Genomic DNA, 26889 nt, shown 5'->3' on the forward strand with positions numbered 1-26889 from the left:
AGAGTTGATGAGTTAGGAGGTTTTAAGAATCTTAACTAGAACTAATCAAAGTTCCATCTTCTTTTTGATGTTTTTGATTTAAAATATTCGTGATCATCCCCCATTCTTTCCATATACTTTTTGTCGTTATTAATGCAATGATGAAATGCAAATAAAATGAACTCCACATTCACATGAAATGCAAGTCGAGTTCCCCATTTCCCAATCATATCTTATATATACACTTCCTCCTTTCGAAGCTGACTCTACGTTATTTTTAGCTTTTTTTCCCACCATGGAGCTATAACATTAAATTACTAAGACACAGATACAACTGTTTTTTCTTTTCATTTTCTTAGTTGGGTCGCCGGAACATCAAGATTCCGGTAACCCTCTGAAGGAAAGGAATCATTTTGTATATACATAGAGTTCTTTCCTGTCGCCGGGAAATAAACAAAGGTGATGATAAATGGCAAAGGGTCGGAAACTGACCAATAGTAGAAGCGAAATGTTATTAGGAAACTACAGCTACAGAAATGGAAGTGAAACAGTCAATGGTTCCTCAGAACTAGGAGAAGATGATGTCTGGTCAACGATTGATGACATGGTCAACGGGAATGATCACGGCTCCAGGGGCGAGTGGAGTCCACGCGCCACCGCAGATAGTAACGGTAGCTTTGGTGGATTTGTCAGCCGCAAGCAGCCAGTCCCAAGAGCTGACCACCACAGCCGCCGTCGTCAGGTGGGGGGCTTGTCATTGGCGTTTGATGATTCAGGTAAAATGGCATCTTCTCGGATCTTGCACCAGTTTCGCGGACAAGACGCGCCATCCCCACGTGCATGCCACATGGCCACCTCGGCCCCAGTGAATGTCCCTGATTGGTCCAAGATATACCGAGTTAACTCAGTCGAGTCATTGCACGACTCGGATGGAGGCGTCGACGATCACGACTCGGAGATGGTTCCGCCGCACGAATACCTTGCTAGGAGCCGAAACTCGGCATCCCACTCGGTGTTTGAAGGCGTTGGACGAACGTTAAAGGGTCGAGATTTGAGTCGGGTCCGAGATGCTGTATGGAGTCAGACCGGGTTTGATGGCTGAGTTCATCAATGAATTAGTAATTGATTTTGATTAAACAGTTCTATAAGTAGTAGCTGTTGGAGAAAAAAGAGGCAATTTGCTAGATAAATTTTTGGTCCTTGGGCAATGATTCAGGTTGAATGAATACAAACTCAGTGAGTCAATCAGCTGGGATTGAGTCCAAGTTTAATTAATCTATTGTTTTTTCTTATTACTTTTTATTGATATAATCCCTCTATTTGATATGTACTTTTACTATGGTGGATTTTAGCAAAATGTTCTTTTGTCATTTTCAGACGTCAAATATGGTGAAATATTGAGTGCAAAGGATGTTGTCCCACTGAATAGTGACCGGATAAAGCTAATAAATTTCAGGTCTTCATCACCCCATCTATTAGTCCCACAAAGTTGCTGCAATTGGTTTATGGTTACTATTCGAATATCAGTAACTATTTCATAATTTCTGTATTGTAAACTATTTTTCTTAGATATGTAAAGAAGAAAACCATAAGAATCTTAATATGAAAAAAAATTAATCCCTCCATTTCAAATTAGATGAGGTATTTTCCTTTTTAGACTATTCCAAAATAAATGACACATTTCTAAATTTGGAAATAATTCAACTTTAAACTCTTCATTTTACCTATTTACCCTTAATGAGAAGCTTTTATAACCACACATATATCATGGCACCACAAAAACTTTTATCCCTTAAGCTTTAAAACCACAAGTTTCGAAAGTCTTTTTTTTTTGTTAAACTCCGTGCATAGTCAAACTAAACTACCTCCTCTAAATTTAAATTGAAACGGAGGGAGTATAAATTATGAGAAGGAAGAGAGACTTGATGAATGGAATGAATTCCACATCGGACTGGAATCTTATAAGACTTAGAAAATCCTCCTCTTTATGAGCTAGCTTTTGTAGTATGTTTTGACAAGACTCAAAGTTTATAATACGTGTATAATGAAATTGATAAATAAAAAGGTTCGATTTTTATAACAACTTTTGAATGAAAATATGAAATTGATTAATTAGTTTCCCTTGTCAAATGTTTGTGATACCTCTCTATGTATAAAAAGGTTAATCTGCTATTTGCTTAAACAAGTGATATATAGGTAGAACGTCCTCGTCATTTGGTTTAGATGTTGACGTAAGATTCCAAGTCCTTTGGAGGGAAACGCTTGGATTTTTTCTTTTGCTTTTTAATATTTCATTACCCATGCCTAGGCTGTTGGGTTGCTACTCTTTTATTTCAAGCTTGAGTTTTGTTTGTTTATGTTGAAGTCAATTATACTTAACGAAAATTAGTTAACTTTGCCTTTCAGAGTTGCGCTAGGTAAACCATCAGCATAATTAGACAACCATATTGAAGGCTTAAGGCAAAAATTAAGATTATATTATATTTCCTTAGAGATATGATCATTAGCCATGTACAAAGAAATTTAAGTAACAAGATCACAAAAATCTCTAGCTTTTAATTAGACAACCATTTTGAAAGCTTAAGGCAATAAAAGGGCAAGAATTGAAAAGGAGACTTTAGAGCCCGTTTCACCATGAGATTTTTTTCACTTTTTTCCGAAATTAATGTTTAGCCATAAAATTTTTAATTTTCACTTGAAGATAAATTTTGGAATTTTTTGAAAATTTAAAAAACTCCAAAATACTGTTTTTCAAAATTTTTACTCAGATCACTCATAAAAATTCAAAACAACCCAAAATTATATTCATGTCCAAACACAACTTTAATTTTCAAATACAATTTTCACTTGAACCTTTTTTTTTTCTTCGTTTTTTTGGAATTTTACAATTCTTATGTCCAAACGCCCACTAAACAAGGAATAGTTGAAGATCCTAGAGGTATTTTTCCACAACATACAAAGAACGGAGATTGAAGGTTCTCGAAAAAACGAAAAGATGGAAGATTAGAGAAGAGGAAATAAGAACCGAGAGAATTGAATTCGCACATATTTTTCTAAAATACTTTCAAAAGCTAGAATATCTTAAAAAAAGATATTAAAAAAAAAAGGAATGGAGACAACTAATTGTGGGGGCCTAAATCCAGAGACCAGAATTTTGGGATCCAATTACTTTTTGGAGAAGATGATAGATAGGATTCTAGCGCCACAATCAAACATAAACCATTAATATCTTTTTATATAGGAAGAATTGGTCTAACAACAAATGCAAGATTTATACTAGAAAGAAATACAAAACAAAAATAAAAGTATGAAGCCGTGACAGCTAAAAAATCAATTTGTGTTATTTTTAATACAGTATATTTTTGAAATTGTATTGAGAAATACAAATGGGGAAAGAAAGGCCAGAAATAAGTGAGAAGATACCCTTCTGCTATGCCTTTTTAAAGAAAGGGACATGAGTCAATTCAATGGGCTCACGAGTGTTGTGAGCCACTGGTTTTTCTTCTTTTCTGTTCTGTCATCAGCCCAAAAGAGTGATTTTTTTGGATATCAGTTGGGACCCACAGGTCAAGATAGGTGTCATATATTTCCAATATTAAAAAGAGTATAACTTGTGAATTTGCAATATAATTTTTTTACCTCCTGTCTATGCCGGGTTCGCCTACTATTGACTCAAAGCCCGCATAAATAAGAATATTGTAAACACTTCATGTGACTAAATTTACAAGTGATCATTTAAAAATAGTCACAATTTCAAAAGTAATCGTAATTTAGCCACTTTTCATGTAAAAATAAATTTGAATGATAACATTATTCAAAATTCGGAAAATACTCCAGTATAATATACTGGTCCAGCATAATATGCTGGAAGTTCATACACATGTGCTCCAATCTCCAGTATATTATGCTGGAACTTTCCGCGTGTTGGAGTTCCAGCGTAATATGCCGATAATATGTTGGAGTTCCAGCATAATATGTTGGAGTTTCAGCATAATATATTGGAGTTCCAGCATAATATGCTGGAAGTTCATACACATGTGCAGTGATCTCCAGTATATTATGCTGGAACTTTCCGTGTTGCAGCAAAAATAGTGACCATGTTTCAATGACTTTACAAACGCTGACTATTTTTCAATGAGCAGTCCGAAAACTTGCTAGCCCGTGCTATTTTTACAGTAAATTTTTACCTCATAAGGACCAAATCGAACGAAACGAATATAAAAGAATCCGTATATCCTATTCAACTAGTTCAAGAAAAAGAAATAGTTGATTGATTGAAAACATAACAACAACGTATTTAAAAACCCTACTATAGATGGGCTTAAACTATATTAAAGTGAACAAAGGTTGATAAATGCCAAAAAAATCAGCAGTTTGTTAAAGTTGATTAAGTTAGAGTAACGTTATTAGAATGTTAGTGGATGTATGAAAACCATATATTATACATCTATTAGTGGTTATATTTTGTGGTGGATGTGCCACCAGACTAGAGGAATCGTTCATTTTGGTGAAGATGAAGCATTCAAACCCCACTATACGTTACTATGAATGAGCAATTTCTATCACAATTTTCTAAATAAATGCAATAGCCAAAGATGAACCAAAAGTTGTGAATGTCCTTGACATGGTTGAAAAGCTGCAGCAGTTCCTTATTGTAAAGAGATAAAATTAATTACTCCACTCCCTATCAGTGGCAATGCATTTCATTTGTTGGAGGCATGTGGCACGTAATACGAGAAGGAAAAAAGACCAACAAGCTGTGACCACAAAGTTTGATATGATATTTCACCATCGAGGCATTTGTTGAGAAATTGATTTATGAATGTATCTTCTTGGATGACGTCCGCCAATAATGATAAAATTCTTTTACTACTGAAATTTAGGCGTTTGGGTTTTAGTTTGGTTTAATTTTTTGAACAAAATAATTTCACAAAAATTTGTATATGTAGCGTTGCTTATTTTTCATTTGTGCTGGTTAACTATGTGTGTTGTAATATGTACTAAGTCTAACGAGCAATTAAAACCACGTCATTCGCAACCAAGTTGGACGATGTGATGTTCGTGATGGAAGGCGGATTGACGAGGGCAATACAAGTAGAACTTATATGTTTTTAGGCTAGTAAGTTTCTGAAGAAGTGATGCACATATCACCTTAAGCGAATCTAAAAATCAGGATGAAAGAGGAAAGTGAATAGTTTTATAAGCTATAACACAAGTTCATATGGTACGCATACCTTTGGAATCGATGATGGCATAGCCAGAAGGATAAATTTGGGGTGAAGTACACAAATAGCCCTCAAGATAGATGGTCTTGACTTTTTGTCCCTACTATTCCCGTGACAGAACTTCAACTTTAATAGGTGTTGCCACTCCTTGTCTCATGGACAACATTTTTAGCTTTTGACCTGAAGTTCTGTCTATGGAGCAACTAGGATGTCAAATATTAAAGACTAACCCAAAAAATGTTACATTTTTGTAAATTTTTGACAAATTTGTTAGGTCTATTTGGCCAAAGCGGACGATACATGTTATGAATTTCGGTCGTGACAGACGATTCATATGAATTTTCTTAGTTTTTTCTCTTTGTAAGCAAATTAAAGGCAGGTCATTCACACCCAAATTAGGCAGTTTATAGGAATAATATTCAATACTTAGGTACATGTGGACGTAGATATACAAACCTTCAAATGTAAGTAACAGTATTTTACTTGGAGTTATCGTTTTAAAAGAATGGATTTTCTTGTTTTGTTTTGTTTCCCGAAGGAATAGCGGGTATTATATGTCGGTTATTGTCAAGTGAAAATTGTACGGGTTAACTAGTTTTTGGAGTGGTAATTGAAAAATAGTTACTATTTTGTTGTAACACGAAAAATTCCAGCATAATATACTAGGGATTGGTGCACCTCTGTATGAACTTCCAACATATTATGCTGGAACTCCAACACACGAAAAGTTCCAGCATAATATACTGAAGATTGGAACACATGTGTATGAACTTCCAGCATATTATGTTGGACCAGTATGTTGTGCTGGAACTCTAGTATATTATGCTGGAATATTTTTGGATTTTGAACAGTATTTTTGTTCAGATTTATCTTTACATAAAAAGTTTCGATTACTTTTGAAAATGTAGCTATTTTTCAATTACCACTTGTAAATCTGGCTATTGTTTAATTTCACCCTATTGTCAATGGCCCAAGAAAAGTGATTCGCTTGCATCGTAAAAATTACACGGGGCGCCCTATTTGGTCGCCCCCATTTAACCTATACCCATTTTTTTTAAAAAGTTTTAACTTGTACCCACTTTTTAAATAACTTCAGCTCCCTTTCTCCCCCTCCTTCTCCTCCTTCGTTTTCTTCTTCTTATTATTCTTCTTTCTTCTGTTGTTGTTGGTGCTGCTATGAAACTTCAGTTTCATGGATGATTGCCATAAGTATGTTTATCAGATTGTTTAAAAACAAATTATAAATAGTTACGCAAGTTAGTAGACAATAATTTGTGAATATTTCCATGTACTGGAAGTTTAAGGTCGCACTTTAGTCATTCTTTTCATGATAATTCTGTTCTTTTTATGTTTATTGTTTCCAAATTTTATGATTTAGATACTGTTGACAATCTGATTATGTTAGAAAGCTTTTTAAGAAACTTCAGCTTATATAGTGCTGAAGTTTTTACAAATAAACTAAATAACTTCAGCATCTTCTGGTGAAGTTTTTGAAAAAGTTTTATGACAAAATTAATGAATCCAGGACAAAAAACTTCAGCTTATTTAGTGCTGAAGTTTTTACAAATGAACTAAATAACTTCAACATCTCTGCTGAAGTTTTTGAAAAAGCTTATCCAGGACAAAAAAAACTTCAGCTTATTTAGTGCTAAAGTTTTTATAAATGAACTAAATAACTTCAGCATCTTCTGTTGAAGTTTTTTAAAAAGCTTAATGACAAAACTAATGAATCCATGATAAAAAAACTTCAGCTTATTTAGTGCAATTACAAACAAAAACTTCAGCAAATAGAGAACAAAACTTCAGCTACTAGACTGCTTAAGTTCAGCAATTACAAACAAAAACTTCAGCAAATAGAGAACAAAACTTCAGCTACTATGCTTAAGTTCAGCAATTACAAACAAAAACTTCAGCACACTTGCTACTTCAGGCCCGTCTACTAGAATGCTGAAGTTTTGCGTGATTGCCTTTGCTACTTCAGCCCCGTATGCTGAAGTTATGCGAAAAACCGGGTATGCTTGCAATTTTTTTTGCAAAGCGGGCACAAGTTAAAACGTGATCCAAAAAGTGGGTATAGATGCAAATCCCCCGCTTGCATCCCAAAGGTAATTTCTAAGCCCAATACATGACTTCTATGCATATGGGCCTACTTTAAACCATTTCTAGAGCCCATACTGGAAATTTGACATACAACTAGGAAATAGACTTTCTTCCTATCTTTTTTCTTTGTTCATTTGAGCCTAAAATTTCCCCCTCCGATATTATGCATCTGAATGAGGTATATCAAGTTTTCTGGACAAAGCTTATGTTGACAATATCTTTGTTGAGCTCGAACTTGTCTCACTTTAGTCGGCATATATGAAGGATTTTCACTGGCGATATAACATCGCTGAGCTTTTTTCTTGCACGGTTAATCGCGGGGCTCTTAAAACTTTTCTAAAGAAGAATACATTCTAAAAAAATAGAAAAGAATAAATGGGTAACCGAACGCTGAAATATTTCTTCCAGGAAATATTTTTGGTTATACCGAAGTATAAAAATCATAATATTGCACGTGTTCCTTAAAAAAAGGTCAATTTCCTTGAAATATCCTGAGTTAGATTGGTATTTCTTTGAGACGGGCAGTTAATTTGTTGATGAAGGCACATAAGGGAAGAAGGACGTACATACACCAAATTTGAGCTCGATAACTAAAAAGAAAATACTTTATTCTGTTGAAGAAAGTATCTTTTCTACTACATAAAAAGAAATCACTCATTTTGTTGAATGAAAAAAATATTACTCAGTTTGTTGAAATGAGAAAATATTTTTTCTACATCATGAAAATAAATTACTACTTATTTTGTTGAAATGATAAAATATTTTTTTTACATCATGAAAAGTACTTATTTTGTTGAATGAAAGAAAATACTTTTTCTACATCATTATAATAAAGTAGACGATTTGTGGAAAAAATATTTTTTCTATTTCAGGAAAAGAAAATACTTAGTTTGTTGAAATGAAAGAAACTACTTTTTCTACATCATGAAAAAAGTACTCGTTTTATTGAAATGAAAGAAAATACATTTACTACATCATGAAAAGATTATATTTATTTTATTGAAATAAAAAATGCTCTATTTACACTATGAAAATAAAGTACTCTTAATAATAGTTCTATTTAGGCTGGGTGGGTGGAGTGTGGTTGGAGTTAAGGGTCGGGGTGATTTAGGGGTGGGGTAGGTTAGGGTGGGTTGGTGGGCATGAGGATTAGAGTGAAGAAGATTAAAAAGGAATTTTGAAAAATATTTTTCCCTCATTTTGATAGGAAAAATATTTTCCTCAAATCGGAAAAACGAGTTGAGGAGAAAAATATTTCGCAAAAAAATTAAATTTTAAACTAATATAAAAAAAATTGAAATTATTTTCCTTTCGTACCAAACAGACCCTTTATTTTCATGGCAAAGCAAGAATTTGGGATTGCTCTAGCATGTTAGAGTTGATTATTGTGTTGTTTCGTGCTATTTGTATATGACAATTAATTTACTTATTTTGGACACGGGATGAGGCACAAAATAAAGATTTTCGTTACGAGTGATTTTATTTTGTGTCTCACATAACTTACACTAGTTGTGTGAGGCTTATTTTTATCTCACGTATTTGTGGATCCATATCTTACACATCTGGGTCCACAAAAATTCTGGGACCACACAATTGTGAGACAAAAAAGAGGCCTCACACAATTAGTGTCAGTTGTGTGAGGCACAAAATAAAAAATTTCGCTACTCTGGGTACTAATTTAAAATTACATTCCCTGTTAAGCAATTGGATATATCTTACAATAAAATAAAATTACTTTGTATAAATTTTAATGACTTATAGTCTGTTTGGCCAAGCTTCTTACCATGCCAAGTTTGGCCAACTTCAAAAAAAGTGTTTTTTTCCTCAATTTGTTTGGCCAAACCTTTTTTGAAAAAAAAGGTACTTTTGGCTAGAAGCAGAAGCATTTTTGAAGAAGCAAAAAAAGTAGCTTTTCTCCAGAAGCAAAAGCAGAAGCAATTTTGACTTTTCTTAATACCAAAAATACCCTTTGTAAAATATTATATTTACCAAAATAACCTTATTTTATTTGAACTATTAAGTAATAAAAAATAACTTTTGGGATGAACTTTCATATTTATTAAATGATTTATTGATATATTAAAATTATCTTGAAAGAATAAAGTACTTTTCAATTTTATTTTTATATTTTACTTAAATAAAATAAAAAACACAATTATGATCTTTAATAATAAATAATTGTAATTATGTATCCACTTTTATAATATTAACTATTAAGCAAATCTCTTCATGTCTTTATTTGTAATTTGACATTTAAAAGCACTTTTTGAAAAGCTTGACCAACACAAATTATTGTTCAAAAGTGCTTTTTAAAATGATTAGCCGAACACAAATTGCTTTTCTCCAAAAATACTATTTCGAAAAGCATTTTTGAAAAAAGCACTTCTCAAAATAAGTTGATTTTTCCAGCTTGGCCAAACATGCTATTAACGCCTTACTAAGTTAATGTTCTGATGCTTTACTTTTTAATTTCCATATGGCCCTACATTGATACTTTTATCACGAGTAATTTTGTTACTACTACTTTATATTTAATCTGGAAAGTAAGCTTTAGTTTGTGATGATCCGATAGGTCATCTCATGTTTTAAAATCAATTTTGCGCTCCGAATCCTTAAATATCTCATTTTAGTCTTTCGCGATTTGCGTGCGCGATCCGCGTATTTTTTCCGGAAGGCTTATAAATAAAAGAATTTTGCCTTAAAAATTAATTTAAGTTGACTTCGTTCAACTTTTTGAGTAAACAGACTCGGATCTATGTTTTGATATCATAATTTGGGACTTGAGCGTATGCCGTTCAACTTTTTGAGTAAACAGACTCGGATCTATGTTTTGATATCATAATTTGGGACTTGAGCGTATCCCGGAAATCGAATTTCGAGGTCCCTAGCTCGAGATATGAATTTTTGATGAAAAATTAAAAGTTTGAAAGTTCAATGATTTTAAGAATTGACTGATGGTTGGTCTTGTTGATACCGGGTCCGTATTTTGGTTCCGGGGCACGATACAGGTCCATTATTATATTTATGACTTGTATGTGAAATTTGGTGAGAAACAGATTAGTTCGACGTGATTCGGACGTTCGATTGTGGAAATAGAAGTTTTAAAGTTTTCTTGAAAATTTCATTTGATTTGGTATTCAATTCGTAGTTCTAGTGCGAGCAAGTTTGTATGATGTTTTAGGACTTTTGTGCATGTTTGGTTTGGAGCCCCGATAGCTCGGGTAAGTTTCAGATAGGCTACGGAGTACTTTGAACGTAAGAAGCACAACAGTTGCTGCAACCGATCTGCAGACTTCGCATTTGCGAGGTCTGGCTCGCAAATGCGAGCCTTGAATTTTCAAAGAGGCCATCGCATTTGTGAGCAGTGGGCTGGGAGCGAGACCTTCGCATTTGTGAAGTTTTGATCGCATTTGCGATCCTGGCAGTCCGCATTTCCGAACACTAGTTCGCATTTGTGAGGTCAGCATGCTCAATCATTCTTCGCATTTGTGTAGACTTGTTCGCATTTGCGATGCGAACCCCAGGTCGCAAATGTGATACCTGCAACTGATCAAATAGTTAGAAAAACGGGATTTTCACTCATTCTTCAAATTTTCAAAACAAGAGAACCCTAGGAGTGATTTTTCCGGGACTCTTTCTTCCCAAATTATTGGTAAGTGATTCTAACCCATTTTCTTCCAATCTTTCATTACATTTCACAAGTTTTAAACCTAAAATCTAGTATTTTTATGGTGGAAATTTAGGGGTTTGGAGAATTAGGAATTTTTGAGAAATTGGGATTTAGACCTCAAATTGGGGTCGGATTCCAAAATAAATTACATAACCGGGCTCGGGGGTGAATGGGTAATCAGTTTTGGTCTGGATTTCGAATTTGGACCAAGCGGGCCCGAGAGTTGACTTTTGTTGACTTTTTCAATAATGACCTAAATTGAATCTTTTGCAATCGTGGGTGATTCCTAAGGCATATTTTGAATCGTTTGGTTGGTAATTTGCTAGATATTGTTGGTTCGGAGGCTTGCTTGAAAGACAAAGTTATGGTTGAGCTTTGAGTGGTCTTTGGAGCGAGGATATGTTGTGTCTAACCTTTACCTGAAGGAATTAGGAACCCTCGGACTATGTGTTATGTGAATTTCATGTGAGCGGCGTATATGCGAGGTGACGAATGCTTATACGCCGTCGAATTATCTGCTTTCCCTGATTTTTTGCTTTTCCTTAATTATTTCCTTCCCTGTCCAAACTGTTATATGCTCTAAATGCTTTCCATGCTTAACTGCTACTTGTTATTCAATATCTTCTCCCGTTAACGATGTTAGTTCTTCCATAGTTTCATGATTCCCTGCTATTTGCTTAAGTTGATTTACTTGCACCTTCTAATTGTCAATTGCTGGATTGGTCTCGCTGTGTAGTATTACTCGTGTAGATTCCTTTATTGTACAAGTTCCCTTTTGGTTCAGTTGGGTATTCATTGATCGTAAAGGCTTTGTGATTGAACTATTGATTTGATTGTGCTTTGAGTATTTGGTACTTATATGGTGGGATCGGTCTGCATGCCGCAACAGGTGCAATAAGGGTGGATTGATATGGTGAAATAATGGTGAATATTTCTATACGGTGGGATCGGGTTACACGCCGCAACAGGTGGAAATAAAGGTGGATTGATATGGCGAAATAAGGGTAAACTATGATACTGATATTGACATATGGTGGGAGCGGGTTGCGTGCCGCAAAATATTTATATATTATCTCTGTTGTTGATGCTATTACGGTGAAATAAGGGAGGATATTGTATTGTCTGATAGGGTCGGGTTGCGCGCTACAACAACCTATATGTTTCCATTTCTTGAGCTGCGTTGCTTTCCGGTATTTTTATTTGAACTGTTAAAGATTAGTAATCTTGGATGACACTGGGTTATTCTTGAGGTTGTGGTCTTATTCTCAGTTGACTGTTTAATTCTATTCAGTATTTCTATTTGTCTGTCATTATTATATATACTGTGTACAGGTTGTAGTGTAAGTGACCCGCCTTAAGCTCGTCACTACTTCGTCGAGGTTAGCCCCGACACTTATCAATACATGGGGTCGGTACTACACTCTGCATTTCTGTGCAGATTTTGGAGTCAGTCCTAGCGGCGGCTACTAGAGAGCTCGGATCGGATAGTTGCAGAGACTTGAGGTACGGCTGCTCAGCGCTCGCAGCCCCTGTAGTCCCCTTCCCCCTTCTATTTTGCTGTGTATTTTCATTCAGACAACTTTGTATTTATTTCAGACCGTTATATATACTATTCTAGTAGCTCGTGCACTTGTGACACCAGGTTCAGGGATTTTGTAGTAGGTGTTTGACAGCTTTAGCTTCCGTATTCATATTTCAGTTATGTAAGTATTTCTCGTTATTCAATTCAACTGTTAAAAATGAATAATGTATTCTAATGTTGCTTGCCTAGCAAGTGAAATATTAGGCGCCATCATGGTTCCGACGATGGGAATTCCGAATCGTGAAGTAATTATTGAAGAAGAATCTGTGACTGCCATGTTTTAGTTAAACATGCTAATAATGGAACATTTGCCTCACTATTTGGCTATAGCCGGACAAGGATAAGCTAAATACAAGACCATGGTTCACGACAACTGTCCAAGATGATGTTAGTTTACACCACTGCACATTTACAGACGTCAAGTTCTGTCTCATGTTGCATCTTTTTGGCAGAAGGACTTCCTAATCTTAACAATTTGTTTTGCTTAAATTATCACAAATCATTTGGATTTGAAAAACAAAATCCATAAATAACGAAAATATCAATTAAAATTGGAATTCAACTAGAGCTGTCAATATAGGCTTGGTCCATTGGGCCTGTTGGGGTCGAAATAACATGCTGCATGCGGAAACTAATAATACAAAGCTTGGTGGACGATAAATCAGACGACAAAAGAAAAATATACTAAACTAAGCATAATAGTTTATAATGGTTTGGTCAATTGATCTACATATGATAAAACTAATATAAAAGAAGAAAAACTATCAAGAGAAAAATCTCCCCTTAAACAAAACTCTTTAATGACTACATTGTGATATTTTTTTTTTTTTTGTGCTCTTGTGAGAAGCATAGATCCTTAATTTATAGATGTGCAAAACTTGTCTTCCAAGAAAAGGATAAGACATATTAAGGAGATTTAATCCTTTTAGGAGTCTTTTTCCATTCTTTCAAGAAAGAGAGTCCTAATAGATTAGAAATTCAAGGCAAATCCTAACAGGGCCAGCCTAGCTCAGCCCGTGATTTAGCAGGGCTGAGCTAGAATTATTGGAGCCCATTTATGAACGAGGCTTTTAAGCCGGGTGAAATTCAAAAATAGCCAGATTTACAACTGGTCGTTCAAAAATAGTGCAGTTTCAAAAGTAATTGAAATTTAGCCACTTTTATGTAAAGATAAATTTGAGCGAAAACACCTTTCAAAACTCGAAAAATACACCAGTATATTATGCTGGAGTTCCAGCATAAACATACTTGAACTCCAGCATCAACATAAATATACTTGAACTCCAGCATATTATACTGGAGTTCCAGGATAAGTATGCTGGAACTCCAGCATAATATGATGGAGTTCAAGCATAAGTACACTAGAACTCCAGCATAATATACTAGAGTTCCAGCAAGTATATCGGTCCAGCATAATATACTGGAGTTTGGAGCACCGGTGCTCCAGTCTCCAGTATATTATACTGGAGCCAGCAAAGTATACCGGTCCAGCATAATATGCTGGAGTTGATACACATGTGCACCGAACTCCAGTATATTATGCTGGACCGGTTTCTGTTGCAGCAAAATAGTGGCTATTTTCCATTGACTTGGTAAACGCTGGCTATTTTTGGATGACCAGTCCGAAAACTGGCTATACCGTGCTATTTTTACTTTTAAGCCCGATCCGAAAAAGCCCATGGCCCGTGAGGCTTGACTGAGGCTGGGCCGACCCGGCCCGTAGGCCTAATAAAAATATGTATTTAAAATATATAAAATATAAAATTAAAATTATATGACATAAAAAATATCAAGAAGAGTATTCCAAGCTTAAAGTTTATTAAGCTCATCATATTAAAAGATCAAAGTCTTAAAACATTAATTAGTTTTAAAAATTTAATTATTTTAAATATTTAACTAACTAATATTTTATACAAATTGTAGATGTAAGTCAGTGAAGATGTTATGACAACCTTCTCACAAGTGGATTCAAATGTGATTGATGAAGATGATGTGTTGGATATCCCATAAGCGTCATGGACGTTCTCTTAAATAGTTTATTTTGAGTTTTGACTTTTACTGAATGAAATATTGTCTTTCACTTTTTTAGTGTTTATTGTAATATATTGGAACAGTATAAGTATTGGGTCTTCTGAAATTTTTCTAATAATTTTTTTTAGCTTTTAAATATTTATCTTTTTTAAGTTAGAACTTAAAGAAAAATATAAAATTATATTTTAAAAAATAATGGGCCGGCCCGAGGGGGCCTGCAACCCAAATAGGACTGGGGTGGGCTGATCATTATAAGGCCCATCAAAATAGTGGGTTAACGTAGCTCATCCCGTCAATTGCTAAAGCCCACGTGCGCTGGGCTGGGCTAGCCCGACCCCGCCCATATTGGCAGCTCTAAATCTCTAAATTCAACCCATGAGAAATTAATGCTCTTTATAGAACAAACAAAATGTTACTCTATCTCATTTTGTATGGCCACTATTTAGGGCATAATCTTTTTTCCCGGAATAAAATAGTTTAAAATATTTACACTTATAGAGTGTCTTATTGTATTTCTTCTACCCTGAATTATTATTTGGAACGTCATCAAATAAATATTTAACTAACTTTTTATTATAAATAATTATGATAATGACATTTTTGGGAAGGATATGTTCGGCGTTTGAAATTTGGTTTTAACAAAGATTATGAAATTGGTGTTTCACACCAAAAATTAGTTATTGATCCTCGTATTAAGCTTACCAAAATGATCTGACTATATACAGAGATGGCTTCCTCTTTTTCTCTCTGTCTCTACTCGGACAATGATTTTGAAATTAAAAGTGTCTGAGGGGATAATATATATTACTTGGAATCAAAATTAAAAAGTTGGCTTCAAAGTGGGGTAACTTTAGGCATGATTGTCGTTATTCTTTTGGTATATTTCCCTCTTCTCACATTCCCTTAGCAGCCGGCGTGTAGAAAAACTTAGCCCACCATCTGCTCGATATAAAACAAAGTATTTATAATAGTGATTTTTTACGTCAATAATTTTTCTTTTGATTTTAATTTAATGTTAAACTATTTTAATGTCGGTATTTGTTACTATTCAGTAGCTTCTGTTTCTTTCAAGATTAGAAGTGATGTCCAGGCAAAAGCTCTAATTTCTGCAAAAGCAAATCTGAGCTTGGGGCTAAGAGTCTACTGAAGAGAAACCATGGATGAATATTGTCAAGAAAAAGGGCCAAAGGAACCTTTATTAGATCCCAAAGAACCAGTGGTGGCTGTAGAGCATATAAGCTCTGAGCTTGAAAACATATTGTCTGACTCAAGCTTGTCCAATTTCCAGATGCTTGGGCGGGCCTCTGTTATAGAATTGAAAAATCTATTCCGATTAGCAGCGCCATCAATTATTGTTTATTTGCTCAACAATATCACTTCAATGTCTACCCAACTATTCTGTGGTCATCTCGGTAATCTTGAACTTGCTGCTGCTTCCCTTGGCAATGAAGGTATTCAACTCTTGGCTTATGGCATCATGGTAATTTTCTATCACCTAGCCTATTAATTAACATATTTGTATCATGGCACTAGTATAGTTAATTTGCTACAAACTGAATCAACTGCTATTATTCTTTTTTGGAGCGGAGTAGTATTGTTTGTTAGTAATCTGTATTCAAAAATATATATGTTTTAAAAGGAAACAAAGTAAAATTAGAAATATAGAAGAATAAGAAAATTAATCCGACCCCCCACTGAATTCACAGTGTTTCCTTAAGGAACTTAATCCCCTCTCAGTACCCGAGGTTTAGGATTATTTCCTCCTAGGATAGAATGAATTAGCCTCACTGGTGTACCGGTACTTCAAACCCAAGTGACCAACGAACTCAAAGATCGGCAGCAAATCACACTTACTGATGTTTTCTTTCTGTTAAAAAACAATGCAGAATAAAGAAGGAGAAATTAGAATTTTCGTAAGGAAAATCAATTTACCATTACAAAAAATGGTTGATTTGGTTTAAAATAATATTTACGTTAATCTTAATATTAACAAATAAACTTGGTCCACAATTTTAATCAATCAAATCATTTGACCGAAGCCGAGCCGAGCGGCGACGACGGTGCGAGGCTTGCCTTCTTCTCAACTCTTTAAGAGCTAGAAGAAGTGCAATTTCATATATACCAATCAAAACTCTTTTCCCTCCATTTCCCATTCACTCTATTTGAAGCTATTACAAGCTTAAAACGCAACATTATTCTAATCACTTGATTGACTAATTAAGCTTATACACAAGTGTAGTAGAATTACCGTTCCTTGTTGTTAATCGACCTACCATATAAGCAGAGCTGCTTTGGATTGCTAAGTTGCAACTTAATATTAGCATTTGCTGTAATGAAGAACCAATTTTATTGGAGCAGTTAGGTATGGGGAGTGCAGTAGAGACACTATGTGGGCAGGCATATGGAGCTCACAAGTTTGAAAGCCTTGGAATATATCTTCAAAGATCAACTATCCTCTTGATGTTGTCTGGAGTACCGATCATGGTGGCTTACTTATTCTCAAAGCCAATTTTAATTTTTTTAGGAGAATCAGAGAAAGTTGCATCAGCAGCTGCACTATTCGTTTATGGTTTAATTCCTCAAATATTTGCTTATGCTGCCAATTTTCCTATCCAAAAATTCTTGCAAGCCCAAAGTATTGTAAATCCTAGCGCGTATATAGCAGCAGCGACATTAGTCCTCCATCTTTTCCTAACATGGATTGTGCTTTATGTATTTGAGTGGGGATTGTTTGGAGGAGCCTTGGTTCTAAGTATTTCGTGGTGGATAGTAGTCATTGCACAATTTATGTACATATTGTGGAGTGATAAATGCAAGAAAACATGGAGTGGATTTAGTCTGCAAGCATTTTCTGGGCTGTGGGATTTCTTTAAGTTGTCAGCTGCTTCATCTGTGATGTTGTGTTTGGAGGCGTGGTACTTTCAGATTTTGGTTTTACTTGCTGGTTTGCTACCAAATCCTGAAGTGGCATTGGATTCTCTAGCTGTTTGGTGAGTGGGATATCTTGTTGTAAATTAGTTACCTCTGCTTTGTGTTCCATTTGGGTTAATGTGGAGTTGATGATCATAGAATTTGCTTGCAGTAACACAATTCTTGGATGTGTGTTCATGTTATCTGTTGGTTTCAACGCTGCTGCAAGGTTAGCGATGGATTACTGGAATACTAAACACTCTAGAAACACTTTCAATTTCTAAAATGTAGTTAGTAAAGACCTCCACTGTTCAGAATGAATACAAAAATGATAGGCTAAACTAGATTTTTGAAAGTCAGACAAGATTACAAAACTCTGATTTTGTTAAAATTTCAGTGTAAGGGTGAGCAATGAATTGGGAGCTGGACATCCAAAATCAGCTGCATTTTCAGTTGTGGTGGTGACATTAAGCTCGTTCTTGATTGCTGTAGTCATTGCCATAGTAGTGATGTTGCTTCGCGATGTGATGAGTTATGCATTCACCGGCGGTGAAACCATTGCTAAAGCATCCTCAGAACTTGCACCACTCTTGGCTGCCTCTGTAGTTCTCAATGGTATTCAACCTGTTTTATCTGGTGAGTCTTCCATCAACTTTGTATCTTATGATTCTGCTGAAAATCAAGAGAATTAATGGAATAGACTACTAATTGGAATATCTTTAACAATGTTTTGTAATTGGAAATCTCGGTAATTAGGAAACTTTCTTTAATCTTAAAACAATTCAAACAAACAGAACTTGCACACCTTTTGCAAATTTTCAAACAAAGACTGCCTTGAATATTGTTTTACACACAGATGAAGGACAAAGGTATACACACGCCGAAGACTAGCTCTTGTATCTAAATGCGAGTATTCGAAAGAAAAGAGAAATTCAATAAGAACACGCATGTGACTTTTGTTTGCATATGCTAAAAACAGTTTAAGAATTTTGATTTGACAACAACAGGAGTACAGGAAAATAGACATGAAAGACCATGCTATGTATTTTCTTTAGACTATTTAGAACGAGACAAATTAAATAATGGATAGAGAGTTTTAGGAGTGTGAGGGGTATTAGTTGCATTAGTAAAACTTTTCTTTTTATATTCTTTTTGTGCAAAAAGAAAGTACTGATGTAAGTTATAAAATGGAGAATGATTTGTACTTTAGGATTAATGATGCGAACAACTATGAATTTCACTATCAGGGATAATGCAACTAGAAATCGGCATAAATTCATGACTGTTAATTAATGATATGAACATATATTATGTTTGATTGTAGGGGTGGCTGTTGGGTGTGGATGGCAAGGTTTTGTAGCTTACGTTAACGTCGGATGTTACTACGTTGTTGGCATTCCATTGGGTGTTCTTCTTGGTTTCAAATTCAAACTCGGAGCTAAGGTAAGCAAGTTATTATCGCCGTTATTAACCCTTTCTTTCCTTTTATTTTCCTTAATAAGCAGAGGTTTGTTTCTTCGATCAATTTGGTGTAAAACGCTAGCTAAATGCTAGACTGACCAAAAAGCTCGTCTAATCGAATCATTTTGAAATAATGGACAAAGACTATTGAGTTTTAGTAATTTCTTTTGTGATTCAAGCAAGTTTGTTTACTTAATTTGGGTAAAATGTATAGGGACTATGGCTGGGCATGTTTGGAGGAACAGCCATGCAAACTCTAATCTTACTATGGGCCACTTTTCGAACCAATTGGGACGATGAGGTACGTTTTCTCCACCACTAAAATGAGTCGATTCTCATACTTGAAATATACTACTCCCTCCGCTCCAATTTATGTGAACCTGTTTGACTTGGCACGGAGTTTAAGGAAAAATAAAGACTTTTGGAATTTGTGGTCCTAAACAAGTCAAAAAGGGGCCTAGAGTATTTATGTGGTTATAAAAGCTTCTCATTAATGGTAGAATTGTAAGTTTAAGCTAAATTGTTACCAAATTTAGAAAGGGGTCGTTCTTTTTGGAACGACTGAAAAAAAATAGGTTCACATAAACTGGAACAGAGGGAGTACTCATTTATTGAACCGAGATAGACAGTTTAAAAATCGGTTCTGACCACTCTAGCTCGCTTTCTGTTTTCAGGTGGAGAAAGCGAAAAATCGATTAGTTAAGTGGCAAGACAGCAGTAAAACGCCATTGTCGAACGAATCATGAGAACGACCATTTTTGCCTAATTTTTGCATTAGATTTCAAGCATGTCCGTTGGTTTTATTAGTTTAAATGGCATATATATCGTACACTGAGCCACTAATTGCGTCAACCTGTTGAGCCTACTTTCTTCTCTTTTGAAGAATTAAGCCCATTGAAGAAAAGCAAAAAACATAGAAAACCAGTTAAAAATAAAGTTTCACATTCATGTAATACCTATAATCCGATCATACTTATGTGTTTAAGATATACAACTTCCCACATTGGTTGTATAAACGTTTTCAAAGGAGCTAAGTTTTGAGATATATCATCTATTGTATTAATCACATTTTGCACACTTCTTTAAAAAAGTTGGGATACTTGCAAGCCCTTTAGACTAACCAAATTTTAATAATCAGAAGTTGTCATATATCAAACGGAGATTGATTTAACAGGAACAAGCAAACATATAATAGTGGACTAGCTCCGATCAAATATTTCTTTTAAGTACTTAACTTATTGATTTTATCTTTACAAGTGTATCTGTAGGTTAAGCGGAATTAAGGATTGATGCACTCCTACTTTCCCATGACCATAGTATTCTATTAATTAGCACTCAAGGAGCCCGTTTGGACATAATATATAAAGGAGTGATCCCCTATCCACACAATCTAGATAATCACCAAAGAGACAAATTCTAGCTTTAAGCAAAGTATTTATGTTCATATTGGCCCACTTTAATTAGCTACTTAATGCTTTTCTTTACATGTTGTGCTACTTGCTCATTTCTCTTTCACTTAATCTTATGACGTCATAAAGGGATTATACACAGTTATTTTATATGAATTATACATATATAATCTGCAACTATTTTTAACTTAAGAGATTAGTTGGGCGACTATTTGAATTAAGTCTTCCAGTAGGGGAAAGCAATGGAGTGATCCTCGTGAGCCCATTTTACTTGAGAGTAATATGGACTTCAAGTAATAATGTACTTGTGTTTTAATATCGTTATTGTATTTGTTCTTCATTACACCAAACATGTCTAGGGGCTTTTGCATCTATACCTGGTTTTGGGGTCACAATTGAACCTATACCCACTTTGCAAAAAGGTTTGCAAGCGTACCCACTTTACGATCAACTTCAAACTTATGGGTCTGAATTTATAAAAAAATGCCTGAAGTGAAAAAATTGCACTACAAATGCACTTAAGGCCAAATAGGTCTGAAGTGCAACCAATGGTTTCATGCACTTAAGACTAATAAGTCTGAAGTGAAAAATTGCACTTCAGATGCACTTAAAGGCCAATAAGTTTGAAGTAAAATTGCACTTCAGATGCACTTAAGGCCAAAAAGTCTGAAGTGCAACAAAAGTTTTCATTCACTTAAGGCCAATAAGTCTAAAGTGAAAATTTGCACTTCAGATGCACTAAAGGCCAAATTGGTCTGAAGTATAACCAATAGTTTCATGCACTTAATGCCAATAAGTCTAAAGTGAAAAATTGCACTTCAGATGCACTTAAGGCCAAAAGGTCTGAAGTGCAACAAATGTTTTGCTACACTTAAGGCCAATAAGTAGGGGTGTTCATGGTTCGGTTTGGGCCGGTTTTTCTCTAAAAAGAAACCAAACCAAGTAAGTCAGTTTTTCAGATATTGGAACCAAACCAAACCAATTAAGTCGGTTTTCTATCGATTCAGTTTTTGTCGGCTTTTCGGTTTTTCCGGTTATTTATCGGTTTTTTTCTTAAATATGAGACATACACTACCAAAAGCATATTCCGGCGACTACATTTTCAACGTAACACTATCAAATCAATTGCTCTTTGAGAAATCTATCATTTACCAAGATATATTGATGATAATTGAATTAAATAGTGATGAATAATTTAAGTACTCAATTAAAAATCGATTATTTTTATCATGAAATATATTCTTGTACTTGCAAAAAAAACTACCAATCAAACTAGAATGTAAAGGCAAAGAATTAGATTATTATAATAGCAAAGAACTATACTAAAAATACAAATGACTAATATGTACGATAAAATTTTAGAAATTTTATATAAAAATATGTATATGTAGGTGTAATAATAATTTTAAATAGCTCTTAACTTTTTACCCCTTAGGTTCGGGTTTTGGGTTCCCTTAGTTTTTTCCCGGTTTACCCTTTTTTTAAACGTTAAAAACCCTAAAACCGAAACTACCTTAAACTTTAGGAATTCGGGGTTTTAAAACTTACCTAAAAAAACCGGAAAACCCCAAAAAACCTTAAACCGGTTAAAAACGTTAGTAACGGGTTTTTTAGGTTAACCCGGTTTAAGGTTTACGGTTTACTTTAGGTTTTTGGGTTTTACTACGTAAACTACCCCGCCCAAATAAAGTTTGTAAAGTGAAAAATTGCACTCAGATGCACTTAAGGCCAAAAAGTCGGAAGTGCAACAAACATNTTTTATCTTCTTCAACCTTTTCACCTGTGGGATACACCATGTTCAAGTAACGAAATTTGGGTTTTCAAAATCTTTGACATGGTTGCTGTAATAGGAAAGATACTGACTTTATAAACGTATCCAAAGAGTGATGTGCGGATTTTGTTGAGCAAGCGAAAGCATCTTAAACCCTAGGGTTTAACAGAATAATTTAGAAGGCCTAAAAATAAATTCGAAATGAGATTTTAGTCGTTTTGGATTTGTGAAAACAGAAAACAATGCATCTACAATCAGAATACAAATAATCTATAATTTATCTACAAAATATCTACAAATTGGGTATATTGAATTTTAATATCCCAATTCCCATTCGATTGTAGTTTAATTGGGATTTTCGACATAATTGCGTTTTTTGCAGAAGATTTGTAGAAGTTTTAGTCGTTTTTGATTTGTGAAAACAGAAAACAAAGCATCTACAATTAGAATACAAATAATCTACAATTTATCTACAAAATATTTACAAACTGGGTACATTGAATTTTTATATCACAATTCCCATTCAATTTGTAGCATAATTGTGATTTTTGACATAATTGCGTTTTTTCAGAAGATTTGTAGAAGTTTTAGCCGTTTTTTATTTGTGAAAACAGAAAATAAAGTATCTACAATCAGAATACAAATAATCTACAATTTATCTACAATTTCTGCAATATGTCTTCTTCTTCTTCTTCTTCTTCTTCTTCTTCTTCTTCGAGTTTCAATCTGAAATTCAGTCAAAACCAAGTCTAATCTTCACTAAAACCCCTCAAAATTGAGATATAAACTCCAAACCATATTCCCGATTATTTTTAACAACACCCAATCCAAACAAATAATGATTTTTGAAAACTCAAATTTGAATTCAAAGCTTTCAAGCTTTTTAATGGCTGTCAATGGTGGAAAATATCTGGAAGAATATTTACTTCCATAATTGTAGCGCGCCTAAATAAGAATATCTGAAAGAATATTTAGTTCCAGATTTGTAGCGCGCTTAATTAGGAAGGAATCAGCTCCTAATAATTGGTATTTAATGAATGGTATATATTTTGTAGAATAACTGTGAACATGGCGGGTAAATATGAAACTATGCACATTTTTGGTAATAAGGTTTCATATATGGTATAGGAAGGAAAAAGTGACCTTGCTTGTCTCAGGGTAGAATTTCAAGGTCAAAAATTTATGGTGTTATCCACGGGATAAGCGAGGGATAATACTTGTTAAATTTGAAGTTTTACCCATGAGACAAACAAAGACAAAAATTCAAGACCATCCACTCTGCGAGAATTCCCAATTCTAGGTAGAAATGACAGCAGGTAGCCATTCTAAAGGGCTGGTATTTTAGGAACTAGCCAGGGCATCCTGAATTTTAGTTTTTCAGTTTATTTTTTTGCGACAACAATGTCCTGAATTGTCCCGAAATTAAGATTCTTAGTTTAAAATTTCAGGACAAAATAAGTAGGGGTGTTCATGGTTCGGTTTGGGTCGGTTTTTTCCTAAAAAGAAACCAAACCAAGTAAGTCGGTTTTTCAAATATTGGAACCAAACCAAACCAATTAAGTCGGTTTTTTATCGATTCGATTTTTGTCGGTTTTTTCGGTTATTTATCAGTTTTTTTCTTAAATATGAGACATACACTACCAAACGCATATTCCGGCGACTACATTTTCAACGTAACACTATCAGATCAATTGCTCTTTGAGAAATCTATCATTTACCAAGATATATTGATGATAATTAAATTAAATAGTGATGAATAATTTAAGTACTCAATTAAATATCGATTATTTTTATCATGAAATAAATTCTTGTACTTGCAAAAGAAACTACCAATCAAACTAGAATGTAAAGGCAAAGAATTAGATTATTATTGTAATAGCAAAGAACTAGACTAAAAATACAAATGATTAATATGTACGATAAAATTTTAGAAATTTTATATAAAAATATGTATATGTAGGTGTAATAATAATTTTAAATAGCTACTTTTATAGTCGGTTTGGTTCATTTTTTTCGGTTATTTTTTTAATTAAAACCAAAACCAAATCAAATTTGATCGGGTTTTAAAATTCAAAACCAAAACCAAACCAAACCTAAAAAGTATCGGTTTTTGGTCGGTTTGGTTCGATTTGGTTTTTGGTTTTTATGAACACCCCCGCCAATAAGTTTGAAGTGAAAATTGCACTCAGATGCACTTAAGGCCAAAAAGTCGGAAGTGCAACAAACGTTTTTATTCACTTCAGGCCAATAAGTCTAAAGTGAAAATTGCCCAGAAACGAAAATTTGTTCTTCGAATTATAACAATCCAATATACGATTTAATACCTAAATCTACTCCAAAGGAGCTCAAATTTGAAACATAGCCTCCAAATGTCATCAGGAACAAACCCCAATCATCAATTTGTCAAAACAACAATAAATCTAATGAACCCATTTTGCAATTAAGAAAAATAAGAAGAATAAACCCTAAGCAATAGTAAAAATAAAACGTCATAACAACTCACCATTGTAAAACATCATAAACTACATTAAAATATATTCACAACCATCATATGAAATCATTGTCACCCGAAGAAGAAGGAGGAGGAGAAAGAGGCCTGAAGTTTAAAAATTGGATATAGGTTAAAACTTTTTTAAAAAGTGGGTATAGGTTAAACGGGGGCGACCAAGTAAGGCGCCACGTGCAATTTTTACACATATCTATTGCCATATACATACAAGCAAACATTCGGCCCAAGCATAAGGCAGGCTGGGAATTTCTAGCGCAAGAGCATTATGATACTTTTTTCCATTGTGGCATTCATGATATATTTGTGGAGAAGTTTGACATATTCCAGTTCTGTTTTAGAAAATTAAAAGAAATGAGAGATGTGGGAATAGAGAGTTCATGTAGGTAAAAACTATTTTTCTAAAAAACATTTAATAACAAAGTTAATTTGCGCTTTATCATCAAAATGACGTAGTGAGTACAGTTACGTTGTATTCCAAACGTACTGACTTAAAATCTTGAATTAACACGTGGACTCATACCTTTGTTTTTACGCAAGATATATCAACTTAAGCCTAATGATATATTAGATGTCGTAAATGACCATATGAGAGGTTATTAGCGTACGAGAAAAAAAGTCAAAATTGTATGGCGTAGCCAGTTTTTCGGTTGGCTATTGGAAAATAGCCACCAATCTAAATGTAATCGATTTCTAGCCATTTTAACTTAAAATATATGGTAAAATGACATAACTGCCCTTGACCTTTTTAACATATTGTTTAGTAACTTTTTATCGCCTTTCTCTTTGTTTTATAGCATTGTACGGATTTAGCTTTCCTGAGAAAGCACTTTTCTTCGAATCTTGTCTGGGTTATGTCTAATTTTCTTCAAAATTATGGGTGAGTTTTGTTTTTTACGATAATGTGTTTGAATTTTCGTTATTATTGTTGGTTGTTTAGGTTTAATTTTCGTTATTATTGTTGATTTCAGTACCGTTAGGGTTTAAATATTTGTTCTATTTTAACTTTTACGATTTTTCTCTGTTCATTAGTTTGTCTTATTTCTGGTAATTTTGTCATTCTAGTAATTTCTTTTTCAAATTTTTTCTAGTCTCTATATATTAGGTTTAATTTTCAAGTATTTTCTTGTTTCATCTGTATTTTAGATTTCTTCAGTTCTTGTCAAATTTTGATATAGTTGAGTTTTGTTTCATTCCATTATATTTTACGGGACATCTGCTGTGTGCGAATAGTAGACGTCTACTGTTGTCGGGTTTTTGATTTATGTTTTTTGTTTATTAAAATTTGTAAAATTTTGTTCAGTATATTATACTGGAAGTCTGTCTTGTGTATGTTTATCTTCCAGCATGTTATACTGGATGAATATTATAATATAGTTGAGTTTTGTTTCATTCCATTATATTTTACGGGACATCTGCTGTGTGCGAATAGTAGACGTCTACTGTGTGGGTTTTGATTATGTTTTTTGTTTATTAAATTTAGTAAAATTTTGTTCAGTATATTATACTGGAAGTTTGTCTTGTGTATGTTTATCTTCCAGCATGTTATACTGGATTAATATTATAATATAATTGAGTTTTGTTTCATCCCATTATATTTTACTGGACGTCTGTTGTGTGCGAATAGTAGACGTCTGTTGTGTGTGTTTTGATTATGTTTTTTGTATATTAAATTTAGTAAAATTTTTGTCCAGTATATTATACTGGAAGTCTGTCTTGTGTATGTTTATCTTCCAGTATGTTACACTGGATGAATATTATAATATAGTTGAGTCTTGTTTCGTCCCAGTATAATATACAGGACATCACCTGTGTGTAATCTTTTTTTCGATTATATTATACTGGAGGAGTTGAGTTTGGGCTAGCATATAGTCGAGTTTTGTTTCAATCCAGTATAATATACAGGACACCACGTGTGTGTAATCTTTTTTTCCATTATATTATACTGGAGGTGTTGAGTTTGGGATAGCATATAGTTGAGTTTTGTTTCAATCCAGTATAATATACAGGACACCACCTGCGTGTAATTTTTTTCTCCAGTATATTATACTGGACAAGTTGAGTTTGGTCTAGCATATAGTTGAGTTTTGTTTCAATCCAGTATAATATACGGGACATCACATGTGTGTAATCTTTTTCTCCAGTATATTATACTGGACGAGTTGAGTTTGGTCTAGCATATAGTTGAGTTTTAATATACAGGACATCACCTGTGTGTAATCTTTTTTTCCATTATATTATACTG

General features: G+C 34.0%; 2 protein-coding genes across 2 annotated transcripts; both read left to right on the plus strand.

Moving 5' to 3' along the window:
- Positions 228-1447, plus strand: LOC109231107. The gene has a single exon (XM_019396668.1). It carries the CDS (start codon positions 449-451, stop codon positions 1079-1081), a length of 633 nt encoding a protein of 210 aa, XP_019252213.1. The 5' UTR covers positions 228-448; the 3' UTR covers positions 1082-1447.
- On the plus strand, positions 15475-20021 carry LOC109231108 (protein DETOXIFICATION 40-like). The gene is made up of 8 exons (XM_019396670.1): positions 15475-15545; positions 15640-16067; positions 16946-17577; positions 17670-17726; positions 17895-18133; positions 18822-18940; positions 19173-19259; positions 19633-20021. The coding sequence occupies exons 2-8, from the start codon at positions 15744-15746 to the stop codon at positions 19702-19704; spliced, it is 1530 nt and encodes a 509-aa protein (XP_019252215.1). The 5' UTR covers positions 15475-15545; positions 15640-15743; the 3' UTR covers positions 19705-20021.

The sequence above is a fragment of the Nicotiana attenuata genome, chromosome 8, assembly GCF_001879085.1.
Source record: "Nicotiana attenuata strain UT chromosome 8, NIATTr2, whole genome shotgun sequence".
Taxonomy (NCBI): Eukaryota; Viridiplantae; Streptophyta; class Magnoliopsida; order Solanales; family Solanaceae; genus Nicotiana; species Nicotiana attenuata.